Source organism: Haliotis cracherodii, unplaced genomic scaffold, assembly GCF_022045235.1.
Source record: "Haliotis cracherodii isolate W230 unplaced genomic scaffold, xgHalCrac1.p SCAF_6, whole genome shotgun sequence".
Lineage (NCBI taxonomy): Eukaryota > Metazoa > Mollusca > Gastropoda > Lepetellida > Haliotidae > Haliotis > Haliotis cracherodii.
This window is the reverse complement of record NW_027266319.1, coordinates 48,660,775-48,677,476: the sequence shown is the minus strand read 5'-3', so window position 1 is coordinate 48,677,476 and position 16,702 is coordinate 48,660,775. Positions and strand designations below refer to the sequence as shown.

At 39.9% G+C, this 16,702-nt stretch overlaps 2 protein-coding genes across 3 annotated transcripts in view; one reads left to right on the top strand and one right to left on the bottom strand.

The window, feature by feature from the left end:
- LOC139444661 (testin-like) overlaps nt 1–8,900 on the top strand; it is a 74,580-nt gene extending 65,680 nt beyond the window's left edge. Inside the window, exons 5-7 of the mRNA XM_071225590.1 lie at nt 2,669–2,881; nt 3,439–3,597; nt 5,753–8,900. Coding sequence (XP_071081691.1) covers nt 2,669–2,881; nt 3,439–3,597; nt 5,753–5,983 — 603 coding nt within the window. The 3' untranslated portion in view covers nt 5,984–8,900. The remainder of the gene's footprint in view (nt 1–2,668; nt 2,882–3,438; nt 3,598–5,752) is intronic.
- A 2,112-nt stretch (nt 8,901–11,012) lies between these two features.
- Nucleotides 11,013–16,702, bottom strand: part of LOC139444770 (microphthalmia-associated transcription factor-like) — a 35,239-nt gene continuing 29,549 nt past the window's right edge. Inside the window, exons 5-8 of one of the 2 annotated variants that reach the window (XM_071225718.1) lie at nt 15,421–15,589; nt 15,026–15,101; nt 14,462–14,609; nt 11,013–14,062 (exon numbers count right to left, since the gene is read on the bottom strand). In XM_071225718.1, the coding sequence (XP_071081819.1) occupies nt 13,802–14,062; nt 14,462–14,609; nt 15,026–15,101; nt 15,421–15,589 (654 nt within the window). In that variant the 3' untranslated portion in view covers nt 11,013–13,801. The remainder of the gene's footprint in view (nt 14,063–14,461; nt 14,610–15,025; nt 15,102–15,420; nt 15,590–16,702) is intronic. The other variant, XM_071225720.1, reaches the window with a different exon arrangement.

Sequence of the window (16,702 nt, the reverse complement as noted above, 5' to 3'; positions counted from 1 at the left end):
ATAGGTGTGCATTTTCCCTGAGAATGTGCAGTGTGTTTTCATGTGCAGTTCACCTGCAGGTACAACCTGCCTGGAATGTGTGATCCCAGCAGTGATGAACCAGAAGACCCAGGTACAGCTAGAACTGTACCTTGCAGATCAAGTACCACAGACTGAGGCAGTTTGTAGGGAAATGTTATCATATGACATCAAAACATATGAAGAAAATTGTGTGAGGGTTAAGAGATGTCCCCAAATAGATGTTCGTAATTAGAACCATGGAACTGCGATGGATTTAGACCGATGGATGAGACATATGGGCTGATGGAAGTGTAGGTAAATTGAGTGTAGATAGGAATGGAAACTATATTCCACCACTACCATCCTAACTGCTTTAGTTTACAAAGATGTATCCTCTGATGGTCCTTGCTTCGGCAAATGAAAAACTTCGTTGTAAATTTCATGGCCAATATATTACAGGCTGGATTTCTTTTTACATAATTAAGTGAAAATTATGAGTTGGTCTACCGAGCAACCTTTCCTTTGAAATATGGTCGTTTAATCTTCTCATGTTGAAACAAGGTGCTTTTGAAATGATGTCTATGGCAACACAAACCTAATGACTTTTATACCATTGACATTGACCAGAGACACTTCTAACACCTGTATCAGCTGAGTTACGAGTGTATGGCATGACTGCAGAGCTCCAGATAAGCTGCGTATCTGCGAGAAATACGCATCAAAAATGCAGAAATACACAGAAAAATATAAACCAAGCGTATCAAATACGCAACGAACATTACAGATACGCTACAAAAAATAAAACTTGTGCGTATCATCAAAATATTGTGAAGTAACCCTACGTATTCGATTAGCAAATCAGCAACTTATTTTGAAATTATAAATGGGCATTCCGTCAACCTTGCCAAACTCCACAATGACAGTCACATCATGATCATTTGTCATCTCACTTTCTTGTGGAAGTATCGTGGTATTTTTGAGTCCTATAAAGCTCTCAAACCCACACGACACCAATTTGCAGGGACTAGATGAATAGTGTTTTTAAATATTTAACTTAAATACCCACATGTGTAAAAACTAGTGGGTAACAGAAATGTGAATACGCAGATAGAATTACTGATACCCAATGATTTTAAAATGCATGGGTAAAATACCCACAACACCAAAAGCTCATCTGGAGCTCTGTGACTGTTTTGGGGGGTTGAATTCCAAAGGTTGTGTTGCTGAAATTTATCATTGTATGGGAGGTTGTTTTATGGGTACATGAAAGATGGTCTCTGAAACGCTTTTCTTATTTGGCATACGGCAACATATGTAGTCACTGGGATAGACTGACACTTAGTCTTTGAAAACATTTGTTTAAAAATTATTTTTTTTCTCATAAGAACCTTTCCTCATCTTCTTAAGTAAACTCGACTTGGTTTGGTTTGATCCACACACACACACACACACACTGGAGCTTTGCCATTAACATATGTTCCTAATGACCTTAGATCTCTGGCATATATATCATCAGCTACCATTATAAGTATCTGGGCCACAGTCATTTAAAATATCTTGTGTAAATACATCTAGAATACTCATATTTACTTATGCTAATCTTTCTGTATCATTTACAAGAGGGATAAACAGTCCATATCATGTTTACAGATCCATTGCAATCTCTCCATCTCTGTGATTGACAGAGTCCACTATCCCAGGTCATCAATAACAATAGACTCGAGTATGATAAGCACTTATATATGCAGAAAATAGATAGCATATACTTAGACAATGGTCATATATAGCAACGGTTGGGATGGTGTGCATATCTTTGACCTTTCAACACTTTCCGATGTCTGACAAGTCTGGAGATGTCAAAACAACGATGTACATGATGATGACACAGGGTGGTCCTTATTAGCTGAGGCTAAACATGGGGGAGTACAGAATCTATTTCATTATGAAAATGAAAAATAATTTGTGAAATTCTAATGTTGTTGATTTTTCATTTTTTGTTTCATTTCATAAACATAAGGTTAATGATAATAACACTTCAACATTAAGTAATATTAAGTTATGAAGATTATGAAATATATTCATAACTTACTTGAAGGCGCTCATTGAGACCCTTCAGTTGTACTTAAATCTTTCAAGGATATACACTAATAATTATGTGTATATTTGACAGTAAAATATTTTATGTATGCATTGAATGAATAAAATGTGCTATTTGGGTTTTGGGCTCATTTGGAGTTAAGAATTTAATTTAAATTATGTGTTTAACTGGAAGGAGAAACTATTATTGTTCATGGCTCATGGGATTTTATGACTGCTTCTATATTTTTTGTTTTTCATTGCAACTTGAAATAATGGCATTTCCTGACTGTTTGGTATAAGGTGCTGCAATTCTCTGTGCAGAGTTGCATCCCTTGGGCATGTCAGAAAAGTGTGATTGTGGGTTCGAATCCCAGTTTGCCCCAATTATGTTCCTAGGTTTGTCAGCACATACCTGTGCTCGTGGGTTTCAAGTGTTAAACAGCTGAGACCCACATCAAGCTGACACATGATATAACTCAACTATTGTTCACAGTGTTGTTGAACCAAGGCAAATCACTCACCCTACATCATTCACTGAATGAATGACAGTTGGCATTTGGTCATGTTTCGTATCATATATACATTTCAGCGATGCCATTCGTGTAAGCTGTCAATGGAGTCGAAAACGGTGGCGGTGTGGGCAGGGCGCCTCCCCGGGGAGTGCTGGCACCCCCAGTGCTTCAACTGCACCACATGCAAGGAGCTGCTGGTCGACAACATCTACTTCTACAAGAGCGGCGACGTCTACTGCGGCCGCCACTACGCAGATCTCATGTATCCTCGGTGTGACGCTTGTGATGAGGTGGGCTTTACAGTGAAGTCAACTCTTACAGTGAAGTCAGCCTCTCATTAGCATCTTTTATTTATTTGGAAAGTTGAGAACATTGCAAGGGTCATGAAAACAGTACTTGAGTTTAGGGAGGGGCATGACAAATAATATATTTTATGACTAAACTACAGAGGCCATTTTGTGATTTGATGCGGGATGGAGGGTTACAAAGAAACCTAAGTATATTTGGAAGATTCAAGTGTTTGTGGAGATGGGCTCCGCTGTATTCCACATTGTCACTCTGTCTGTAAGGAAGCAGAGATCACTGTAAGGAGCTTGGGAAAATAAATGTGCACACACAAATGTGAAAGAGGGTGTAAGTATTTCTATGATAAATCAAATATTACTTTGCATTTATGGACATATAATATATTGTATATTATTTGTTGTGAAATAGCCACGATGGCAAAATATTGTATGATGGTGACTAATGATTATGAAAATGTGAGTTTAATATGAGATTAATGATAAATGGAGATTCTGTGAACATTTTGGTTTACTGATGATGCAAGGGATTTTTCATTTTTCAGTTGATATTTGCACGTGAATACACACAAGCAGAGAATCGGTCATGGCACGTCCACCACTTCTGCTGCTGGTATTGTGACTCGCCACTCGCAGGGCAACGCTACATCGCCAAGAACAACAACCCATACTGCATCCTGTGCTTCGACAGGATCTTCAGCAAGGTTGGGGCTCAGAAACAAACTGTAGTGCCTGGCAGGGAAAGTTACTGATACAGAATTGTGAATATGTGATCAGTGACAGCATCACATTATTTGAGAGCCTTGATTAAAAACATGAAAAGATTTGGAAAATATCAGTGGACGCTCAGTTGATGGTACACATGTTCTGCCGATCCTGCAATCAAACAAATTAAGCACGGCAGTGGCCATGTTGTTTATCAACAAGATGTTGATTTCATAAAGGGTTTTGATAGGACTATGCATAGACTTGTTTGTCTAGCCAAAATATAACTCCATAATTCTCAGTTGCCTCTACAACATGGCTGAGGAACTGAAGAGTTATTCTGGTCCAGAGTCAGCACATGAACACTTCAGGCTGTAAAGATTATCAGAGCTTACTGCTTATCAGATTTCTGGGGTAAATGTCACACAAATATTGACATGGGGGCTGACATGCTTCAAAAGTATTGTCAGGTAAGAGATGAGATTTGTCAGGATACCCTTTATGTTGTATAAGATAACAGCTGTTGGTCTACAGCAGATAGACAAGATAAAGTTTTGATATTTTGTTAATTATTTTAGCATTTAGGATTTCACTTCTTTTTGATAAAAATGGATGTATAATATGTATCATCATAATTGTGTGTAGAATGAAGTTGTTGGTTGTTAGGAAGCTAGGATTCATAGTCCATCCTAACTTACAATCAGTGATAGACAACTGAAACCCACAGCTACCCACCACCAGGCACCCTTACATCTAACTGAAACCCACGGCTACCCACCACCAGGCACCCTTACATGTAACTGAAACCCACAGCCACCCACCACCAGGCCCTCTTACATGTAACTGAAACCCACAGCCACCCACCACCAGGCACCCTTACATGTAACTGAAACCCATGGTTACCCACCACCAGGCACCCTTACATGTAACTGAAACCCACGGCTACCCACCACCAGGCACCCTTACATGTAACTGAAACCCACAGCCACCCACCACCAGGCACCCTTACATGTAACTGAAACCCATGGCTATCCACCACCAGGCACCCTTACATGTAACTGAAACCCACAGCTACCCACCACCAGGCCCTCTTACATGTAACTGAAACCCACAGCTACCCACCACCAGGCACCCTTACATGTAACTGAAACCCATGGCTATCCACCACCAGGCACCCTTACATGTAACTGAAACCCACAGCTACCCACCACCAGGCACCCTTACATGTAACTGAAACCCACAGCTACCCACCACCAGGCACCCTTACATGTAACTGAAACCCATGGCTATCCACCACCAGGCACCCTTACATCTAACTGAAACCCACGGCCACCCACCACCAGGCACCCTTACATGTAACTGAAACCCATGGTTACCCACCACCAGGCACCCTTACATGTAACTGAAACCCATGGTTACCCACCACCAGGCACCCTTACATGTAACTGAAACCCACGGCTACCCACCACCAGGCCCTCTTACATGTAACTGAAACCCACGGCTACCCACCACCAGGCACCCTTACATCTAACTGAAACCCATGGTTACCCACCACCAGGCACACCCTTACATGTAACTGAAACCCACGGCTACCCACCACCAGGCACCCTTACATGTAACTGAAACCCACGGCTACCCACCACCAGGCCCTCTTACATGTAACTGAAACCCACGGTTACCCACCACCAGGCACCCTTACATGTAACTGAAACCCACGGTTACCCACCACCAGGCCCTCGTACATGTAACTGAAACCCATGGCTACCCACCACCAGGCACCCTTACATGTAACTGAAACCCACGGCTATCCAGCACCAGGCACACCCTTACATGTAACTGAAACCCACGGCTATCCAGCACCAGGCACTCTTACATGTAACTGAAACCCACGGCTACCCACCACCAGGCACACCCTTACATGAAACCCATGGCTATCCACCACCAGACACCCTTACATGTAACTGAAACCCATGGCTCGCCACCACCAGACACCCTTACATGTAACTGATACTGTTACAACATGATAGACAGAGAACACATGATGAGGAAGCCAATTAAACAGGAAGCCAGTTAAACAGGCATAAAACTTACTCACTCAACAATTGGTTTTAACCCAATGTTGTCATCTCTGATTGTAACCATGTCTCCTTCCAGGTGTGTAACACATGTCAGCGGCCCATCACCGCGGACTCCCCCGGCATGAACCACGGTGACCTCCACTGGCACGCCTGTCCCCACTGCTTCAGCTGTAGTCTGTGTGGCCGCAGCCTCATGAACAACCAGTTCCTCCTCCGCGAGGGCAAGCTCTACTGCAGCGCCGAGTGCAGGCAGCGGCATGTCATGTACCCCAACGCCTCCTTTGCCAAACATTTGGCATCATCATGAACATGTCCTCAAAGCTGATTGGCCTTCGCTGATTGGACCATTTGATGCTTCCTTGTCTGTCATTGGATGATTTGAAGGTTGATTGTGGTGACCAGTGAAAATGTTTGACATATATTTATGAGTTAGTGCCAATATAGAATTGGATAGTTTGAAGGAACGGTGTGTGGAGATTGTATTTGGGTGTTCAAGTATTTCCAGGAAGATATAGGGATGTATCAGCATGCAGGAATAGTCCAGGAAAATCTTCAAGCTTGCACTGCACACAGGATTCCTTGTTGGTGAAAATCTTCAAGCTTGCACTGCTCATGAGATTCCTTGTCGGTGAAAATCTTCAAGCTTGCACTGCTCATGAGATTCCTTGTCGGTGAAAATCTTCAAGCTTGCACTGTTCATGAGATTCCTTGTCGGTGAAAATCTTCAAGCTTGCACTGCTCATGAGATTCCTTGTCAGTGAAAAAAAATTCAAGCTTGCACTGCTCATGAGATTCCTTGTCGGTGAAAATCTTCAAGCTTGCACTGCTCATGTGATTCCTTGTCGGTGAAAATCTTCAAGCTTGCACTGCTTACAGGATTCCTTGTCGGTGAACATCTTCAAGCTATATTGCTCATGGGATTCCTTGTTGGTGAACATAATAAGCTTCCTGCTTGTAGGATTCATCAAGAAGCAGGTGTTGTCAAATAACATCCTCAAGATTGCAGCTGTTAAAAACACATCAAGAAGCATGCCTGACCTTGAACATGACCAACTTCCTTGTCAGTGAGATACACAGAAGAGCAGGTTCAGTCAGTGAACATTGTCAAACTCACTGCTTCCAAAATATGTTACATGTCTTCATGTCTCTATTCACTGACCACATTGTTGTGGAATACGAGATATATGTCATTAATATATGCCGTAATGTCTAATTTGTTAGTAATCATAATTGATAAACCATTACATGATTGGAAACCCTGATTAATCAATACTCCTTTTTGTAAAGGACACTTTCTGAAAACCACTTTCATGTGAGTGTACAAAACCTGCATGTGCCGTACGAGGAAAGGGCCGAAGCATGTCAGTTACGAAGGTATGATCAACCAACTTGTGCATTAGCAGCTTGAAACATTGATTTTCATATATTTATTCTTTCTTTAACATTGTCATTGTTTTACCTTCAAAGCATTAATCACATTGTGCCTCCATCTGCTAGTCAGGAATGGACAGTCGTCTGTATTGGTGTTGTCTTTTCCTTCAGTATTTCCCATTTGTAGACCTGATGGTGTTACTTCTGATGTGACAAGCACAAAATGTCCATGTACATAGTTTTCCTTCTGTGTTGTTTCATTGTTATGTAGTCTGCCTGTGTCTGCAGTTGCCAGGAGGTGTACAGCCTGTTTTCATCCTACCTGGGAGGGAGATTGTCAGTTTTCTCAGAACATGTGGTTTAGCAAACATTTTTATGCAAATGTGGCAGTTTTCAAATACCTCTCATGATCTTTATCATCATAATTGCCAACTTATCAGGACCTCCTTGATTGCCAACCTGTGAGGTCATGTTTGATTGTGGTCAGACATGTCGCCAGAGGTGTAGCTGTGATAGTGCAACCAATTAAGGATTATATCCTAACTAAATATTATCCCAGGGAAGTTTTTACTCTAGAGTATAGTATCCTACCTTTGTGCCACACTGGTATGGGTTCAAATTCACTGGGGAGAATCATCCTGAATGATTTCAGCCCGGGGATAAAAAATAGGGTAGGATAATATTCACTCTTACAATAGCACATGCTTTCGGGGATATCCTTGCGGATCAAGATCAACTATCTGATGCAAATCAATCATGAAAACAAAATGAACATTAGTATTCTTTAAGAACCCACTCCTAGCGAGGATGAAGACAGTGCCTGTGTGTGTAGTAGCTCCGTGTGTGCTGGTTTCTCTCAGTGTAGATCAGCTGGGGAGATACAGTCAGAGGCTTGACCAAACACAAAATAATAATACAATGTACTGTCTTAAACATACATGTATAAACAATATTTTCGAAGGGAGTATAATAAAAATGTTAATCCCCTGGTTATTGGTTAGTATTATCATGTGATGCATATATAAAATCAGGAACCATATAACGTTTATAACGTCCTGATCAGAATGAAGTCAGTTGAGAAGTATTCAAACAAATGCCTGAAAAATATATCAGGAAATAAAAAAAAAATCCCAAATTTGGAATCCAGGCAAATTTATCCATATTCTTATGCCATCTTATGTTAGTCAGTGAATTGTTGGGGGAAGTGCATGTTTGTATCTGCTGTGGATGACTGTATTTCTTCAGGTTGTAGAGCTGAAGTGAAGCATTCTGTGATATTTAGTAAGATTTTCTTCCATTTTTCTCTTTTAAAACCACATGTTGTAGAGCTTCAGTCATGCCTTTCTGTAGACGTACACAACGCTAGGGCAGATCATAAATGTACTCAATACGTAGTAGTGTAAGATGTACATATGTTGGAGTTGTTCATCTGTAAAGGAACAAGCATGCTTGTCTATAAGGGCACATTCATTTCCTAACAAATATATTCGTGAAATTTTCTTAACAGACCATCATCATTATTTTGTCAACATATTTATTTATATTTACTAATCTTAAATTGTGTTCATTCCTATCTGTACTTATAAGGCATGTTGATGAGGATGATTTTAACTTATTTAATATTTTACATCTTCATCTTTGTACAGTGGTGTCAGAATGATATCACTCAAACTTGGACATAGACTGTTGCCGTGTTTATTTAGAACAGGTTCATCCTGTTTTGGTGATATTGTCACATTGTATCTTGAAGTGAGTCAATTCAGCTCAGTTCAGTCTTTGTTTTGAAATATTGAGTGAAGTGAAAATATTTGTTAAAAGTCCTCTTGGAAGTGCATCAAATTTTTCTTTTGAGGTAAAAAATTTGATACACTTCCAAGAGACCAGGCCAGGCCTTGCTTCACAGATTACCTGGGTCAGTATTTCAGGATGCATGTGTAGTGATAAATCTGGGTCACGCAGTCGTGGGATTCACGCAATATCGCTTCACATTCCCATGAAATAGTTATAATTATATTTGGGCACAATATTAGGGCTGAGAAATTTACTACCCAGGTACCTGACCCCCTATTACCTGACCCTACCCAGGTACCCACTGTAGGTCTCAAGAGTTGGAACGAAATGTTCAATTGGGAATAGTTTGACCGTTGCGCTGAATCGCTGTGGGACAATCACAAGAAAGTAAGTATGTCATCATTTCTGAATCCACAGATGCTCACATGTTAGTATATGTGCCTCTCTCTACCCCTTCTTCCACACACCCTGTTATTAGTGAAATGAACAATAACTTTAACTTAAATTTAGTTTGGATGAGATAATTATGGCCAGTTACAAAAGAGAAACATTATTTCTATAAACTTTGTAGTCAAAATGCAGTCATTGTCCTAAAAATCCCTTGATTTAAACTAAATAGAGTGTTGAAATAAGCTAATGGTCATCTTCACCATTTGTCTTTAGTGAGGGAGTGAGTTTGATTTGACGCTGCTTTTAGCAATATTCCAGCAATATCACGGCAGGGAACACTGGACATGGGCTTCAGACATTGTACCCATGTCGGGAATCAAACCCGGGTCTTTGTCTTTAGAAATGTAACGTTACATCCAAGTTAAAATTCATCCTTGCCTATTTACCCCTATCGATTTAATAAAAAGGTACATTTGATGGCAAAGATAACCATTGATATGGTGCATACAGTTCCAAGTAATTCAGAATGGATTATTAAATATTGTCTTGGAGCATCATGTAAACAGGATCACCGGAGGATGGCAAAGGCTGAGCCTTAACCATGTGCCTTGTTATGTAGACACCTGACCTCCACTGTAGATAGAGACTAATATATTCTATACTCAGACAATAAATATGCCTTAGAATCTGGTGCCAAACTCTTCAGAGATTTTTTTACTTGTACAAATTTAATTTTATGCTTAAATAAACAACTTTTTTGTATTTGGTGTTTTGTCTTGAGTGAGTTGATAAATTGATACTTCTACCATGTCAGGCTTGATCACTTCTGCATTTTGAGTTTTGGAAGTTACATGTTTATTTTGTTTATATGTTGTTTATCACCGCACTGAGCAATTTTCCAGCTATATGACAGGGGGTCTGTAAATAATCAAGTCTGGACCAGACAACCCTATGATTGACATCATGAGCATCGATCCACGCAATTGGGATCAATGACATGCATCAACCAAGTCAGTCTTGTTAGTTTGCCTCTTACAGCAAGCATGGGTTGCTGAAGACCTAATCTACCCCGGATCTTCACGGGTTTTGGAAGTTACACATTCCATGTTCCTGAAATCATGAATTGGATTTTCCTGGGTGATGATGGTATATTTCTGGGGATGATGCTGACAATATCTAACAGATGGACGAATAAAAAAGTGTGGAAATTCCCCACCAATGGCTGACATTCAACTAGCATGAGAGTGTTGTATTGTGCGGCAATATTATTGCTGCCATATTGTGGCAACTTTTAAACAATCGAATCAGGACCAAACAAACTTGTAGTGGTGGCACGTGGTCCTGTGTACTGCCCAAAGGTAAAAATCAGGAAGTTTGGTCATGGAGAATAGATGAATGGGTCATCCAGCTGCTTGGTTCCTGAGAGTTTCTAGGGCTTTGGTCTCCCTAGCCAAGAGACTTTGTTCCAAACGTCTCTGTTCACCCAGCATCAAATGGATACCCAGTAGGACGAGATGGTAATGTGACTGTAAACATTAGAGCACCTCACAAGGCAGCTTGGGTTGTATACTCCCCAGGGGGCTGAGAATGAAATTTGTCTTACTGTTCCACTGACCAGGGTAATAATGTAAAGCATTAACTTGGTGAAAACAATCTGGTGCATTATAAACATTGAGAGCACAAGCATGGATCCACAAAGTTTGGATGCCATGATGGATCCATTTCGCACATTGTATAGCCATCCAATCAACATCGAAGTCAGGTCGTAACATTTTATTGAGAACTTTTTCCATGAAATGCCAGACTGCACATAACATATCTGTACATCAGTGGAAAGAGTTGTTCAAGGTGTTTTCAAAATTCCGTATCAATTGATAATCAAACACTAAAACATTATTGACATTTCTTTTATTTTCTTCCTTTGTGTTTTAAAAAACAAAACTTGGAAACTGTATCATCCAGTCTGCAACATACTTGTATTGCATTCATGCATTGCTTTCTAAAATACAATAACAATGTTTCATAACTGTACACAATGAACATGAATTATGCCATTTACACACACAAGTCTCTATTGTGCTTCACGGAAACCCAAACATGAAGGAAGTTGAACCTTTAACCTTTAGTTTTAAATTCTTCCTGTCTGAAACTTCTACTTCAATATATCTCTGGCCATCTCTGAATTAGGAAATACAATACCACCTATAGTAAATGCAACTCCAAATACAATAGATGCCTGGTCTATCTCAAGACAAATGTTTCCTCCAGAGAGGTGTGACTTACCCCAGTATCTCAAGACAACTGCTTACTCTGCACAGGCATGAATTATCTCAAGGCAACTGCTTACTCTGTACAGGCATGAATTATCTCAAGGCAACTGCTTACTCTGCAAAGGCATGAATTATCTCAAGACAACTGCTTACTCTGCACAGGCATGAATTATCTCAAGGCAACTGCTTACTCTACAGAGATGTGACTTATCTTGAGATAACAGCTTCCTCTCTACACAGGCATGACTTATCTCAAGACAACTGCTTCTTCTACTGAGATGTGACTTATCTCAAGACATCTGTTGAGATCTCTGTAGAGGGAGATCTCAAGCTAACTAAATCCTCTCTCCCAAGACGTGGCTCATCCTGAGATAACTACATCCTCTCTACCAAGACATCACTTATCTCAAGATACTGCTTCTTCACTGGTGGATGTGAAGGAGTTTCACAACAAGGGGCACATTAGGGACGTAAATGTGAATCCATATTTAACCTGACGATAATGTAATGGGTTTTGTGTCTTTTGATTAATGAGTTTATGGTCATGAAGTTAAAACAACAGGCTTTTCACTACCTACCGTGATACTGAAACTGCTTCCTTATACAATGAACATTCAAATCATAGTTTGTCCAGGAACTATTTCAAATACATTACACTATTGTGAACTTTACAACATTGACCATAGAGTATTTGCTATGGTGTTTGAAAACAAAAGTTGATAAGTCTTAGCTCAGTAACCAGAAAAAAACCTTTTCCATTTCATACACACTAAGGTGTTAATCTTATGAGGAATATTTTTTTAAACATATATAATGCTGTCCAAGCAAAATAAATTTCTAAGAATGTGGTTTGGGGTTCAATAGATTTAGTTGTGAGTGAGTGAGTGAGTGAGTATGATTTTACGCCGCTTTTAGCAATATTCCAGCAATATCACGGCGGGGGACACCAGAAATGGGCTTCACACATTGTACCCATGTCGGGAATCGAACCCGGGTCTTCGGCGTGACAAGCGAACGCTTTAACCACTAGGCTACCCGACCGCCCCAGATTTAGTTGTGAACATGATGTATTGATAAATATCTCACCAAATACACATTGAGTATGTTCTCCATATCTACCACATGTCGTGAGGCAAGAAAGCTCCTCAAATTTAGAACGTTTTGAAGTAGAAGTCTCTCGTGTAATGTCAATTTCTCTCGATAGAATACTTCTTTTATGCTAGAATACGAAACACCCCATTCCTGTCAAAAGAATCTTTAAACAACATGTTCAACACTCATTGAAAAATAATAGAAGAAACCAGTTTTCTACCTTGAGGACATAATTGTGTCGGCCACAGAAACATATGAAGTGGCAAAGTCTTAACAAGGATGCAATATACATGATATGTACACAGGGTTATATTATGTACTTATTTACATATTTACATAAGTGGAAGTCAACTATTCCTCTACAACAAATACTATGCTGTACACTGGAATGGTCTCCCTCCTATCAACAGTCCTAATGACCATGACCATGAGTATCACGATCACCTGTCTCTGGTGCCATGCATACACACTTCAGTAGTTCCTCCTCTCCAGTCTTCTGAGGTTCTTAGAACATATAATCTGGATTTCCATGCCACTCTAGTGCATTCAATGGGTTGCCTACAACTTACAATTGAGCCTTTTGTGGCATATTTGCATAAAGGTCAAGGTCACAGGTCAAAGCCCTTATATCCAATGCACTGCCACCTATGGAAATTTTGCACTTCTTAGCACCAAATGCCATCCATATTCTAACAGAGTGAATAACTCCCTACAAACAACCAGGGTTTTTTCACGAAAACCTCTTAAGAGTAGCATCATGAAACACATGTTTGTCAAACAGTTCAGATAAAAGACTTTTGCAATCTAAATTCTATGCAGCAGGGACCAAAGACCATTTTAGGCAGAATCCTGGAACAGGGTGGCATGTCATGCTTCCAAAAAACTCAGGAAATCATTGTCCAACTATTGCACTTTTGATATTAAAAAATGTCTGTTGGCAAATCAAAAGTTTTTCTCTCAGTCTTTTGATCATATCGCTGGCAGGTATATTAAAAATTTAACTCAATTTGCAATAATTCATGCCAAGCCACTGTGATGAACGCTGCCAAGAAGGCTGAAGTCACTTCAATCATGATACAAATGAAAATGGTTTGTTGACTTGAATCTTAAGTTCTTCATAGTTGTAGAGACTTGTAAAGCTTTTCTCTCGAGACGAAAAAGTCCACTTTTTACAAAGACAAATAGAGTTATCTCCCCTTGTCCAAGAACATTCACAAGAAGTCTGAATCATCCTCCATGCCGAGAGAAGGACTGACCGGTGCTGACATCATCATTGGGTCTCCGCTGACAGGAGAGTCTTCCTCCTCGATCAGAGAACTGTTGGTAGGTGTTGATGAAAACATGTCAGACTGATCCATTTCCTGCCTGGGTTGAAAGTTGACAGCACTAGGAGGTATCATTGTGGTAAGCGACATCATGTCTTCTGTGTAGCCTGTTGAAACCCCGTGGGCCTTCATCAGCAGTTCAAGTTGCTAGAAGAATATACAAGGGACATTACACATACTGTCAAATATTAAGACAATATCACTGGTTGACTATATAGGTACATTAATGAACACTCTTATATGTGTGATATCAACAATGAAGTTCTGACTGAAAGTGAACTTATTGGTCTTTGTGATATGTTTACCTTCAGCCAAGAGTTGTCGTAACATCTTAATTATTGCCAATTTATCCATGCTCACACATAATTTGCCCTTCTGTGATTAGACAACTACTGGTATGAATATAGAATGTGTCACTAGTAAAAAACATAACAATTATAAGAATCTGTTGACATTTGAGATCTTCATAAGCAAAATAATTCCATTTGTATTTTCACACCAGTGACATGTAATGGTGATGGTGAAGGCCAAAGGGAGACAACTCACCTGTACTTTGAGCATGTATCTCCTGTTAGCTGCCTCTAGCTGCCTCCGCTGGTCTTCCAGCTGTCGCACTTTCTCCTGGTCTCGCTTCAGCTTGCGGATGTAGTCCACAGACGCCTTCAAGATAGACCCTTTGTTCTGTCTCAAGTCTCTGTCAACAGAGGAACAGTCCAGTCACAACAAACACAGGAACATTAAGTTCACCCTACCTATACATTGCAGCAAAAGAGCTGAAAAGTGTTCGTTACAGTGATTTGCGAGCATACGTTTTTGCAGCATTCTCTATCTTCATGACATACAGATATCCTTTAGTGTATATAATATAAGTAGCCTCTCATCAACAACCAATTAGATTAGATTGAATAGGGAAAACATTTACATTTATTCAGTTTCCCTGTCAAAGAATTGTATTTACTGCCTACAGAAATGTGTTAATGGCAGCTGCAGACCTTGATGCACATATATACTTTGGAAGTTACTTAGGAAATCAAATATTTAACAACTGTTGCAGACTTGCGGAAGAGTCTATTCTGTCAGTGAAGGGGAGATAACCCTGAGACTACTTACGGATCACTAGATCTGGGCAGCATGGTCCCGAGCTCCTTGATCCTGTCATTGATGTTAAACCTTCTCCTCCTCTCAACTGGAAACAGTAATTCAATTATATTGTTAGAAAGTGACTTGAAATACTCATTCATGAAACCACAAGAACAGAACTGAAAGATAGTTTCTTGGTTGTTCTCAACACCTTTATCTTGCAAATACTCCTTACTTCAAATAAAACCTGAATTTCAAAGTATGATTTTGTTGCCGTCAGAAATCTATATTCTTACATGAAGATGTACTCGAAAAAGGAATCAACAAGAATTGCAGAAACACCATGAAACATTGAAGAGGAAACAGTGGCCTGAATTTACATCAGACACAACCAGCAAGTGCGACATTCCCTAATATGTACTTACTCATATTGTGGTTATCCTTTTTCTGGCGCTCCTTATACCAAGCCTTCTCGTCATCTTCAGTGATGAAGCTCGGCGTCGGTTCTTTACGGAAAGCAGCCGGGCATGATGATGAGGACTTGGCACCAGCTGAGTCCACCGAGTATGTGTTCAGGAGCTGAGATTGAGGCATCTGAAACAATGAATCATCATCATCATCATCATCATCATCACAAGAAAGAAAAATAAGCTTACCTGGTGCATTGAAGATCGTTTTATTTAAAAGTTGTACATAGTCAGAGGGAGACTTGATACAGTCCTTCATAAGATTGTCAAAATGTCAACAAATTTACCTTGTGGTAATAACACTTCCCCCTCATATTACTTCATGGACCTTGCTGATTAAAAACTAAAAAAGTTTTTTGTATTATCACAAGTAAGCATGCATATATATTGCTTCTGAACCAGTCACTGATAGAAGCAAACATAAAGATCCAACAACACTCACTACCATTAGATCATTTCTGGTAGTTACGAAACAATCATCTTGAGTCTTGCAGATGTACATCAGTTATCAGATAGTGGCACTTCTTATCTCCCAATACTGATCAGGCATGATACGTACACCACTGACAAGGGTTAAGGGTTGTATGCTATCAAACAATGTGTAATACTTTCCTCCTCATACCGATAACTGTGTACTCAGTGCTAGCGCTGTCAACTAGGTTAGCAGATCACGTTTACCCTGCAGTTATCAGCTCTTGATAAACGACAGGTCAAAATGGTGGTAACACTTGCACTGATTGTACACAATCTTTTATCAGACTGGTTTGTTGAGATTAATCTCAGTATTTTATCAACTTCCCCATTGGTCTTTTTTTTTCAGGATGAGTGTGACAGGAGGGGTTAAAACTTAAAATTACTGGACTATCCCACAGGTAATTACTGGACTATCCAACAGATAATTACTGGACTATCTAACAGATAATTACTGGACTATCCAACAGGCAATTATTGTGATATCCCATGGGCAATTACTTGAATATCCAGCTAGATATTACTGGACTATCCAACAGGTAATTAAACAGATAATTACTGGACTATCCAACAGAAAATTACTGGACTATCCAACAGGTACTTAAACAAATAATTACTGGACTATCCACTAGATATTACTAGACTATCCAACAGGTAAATACTGGACTATCCAACAGGCAATTATTGTGCTGTCCAAAGGGCAGTTATTGGACTATCCAACTTCTCCATGCAAAGACAGACTAAGACAAGTTCCTGGCCAGTGTATCCT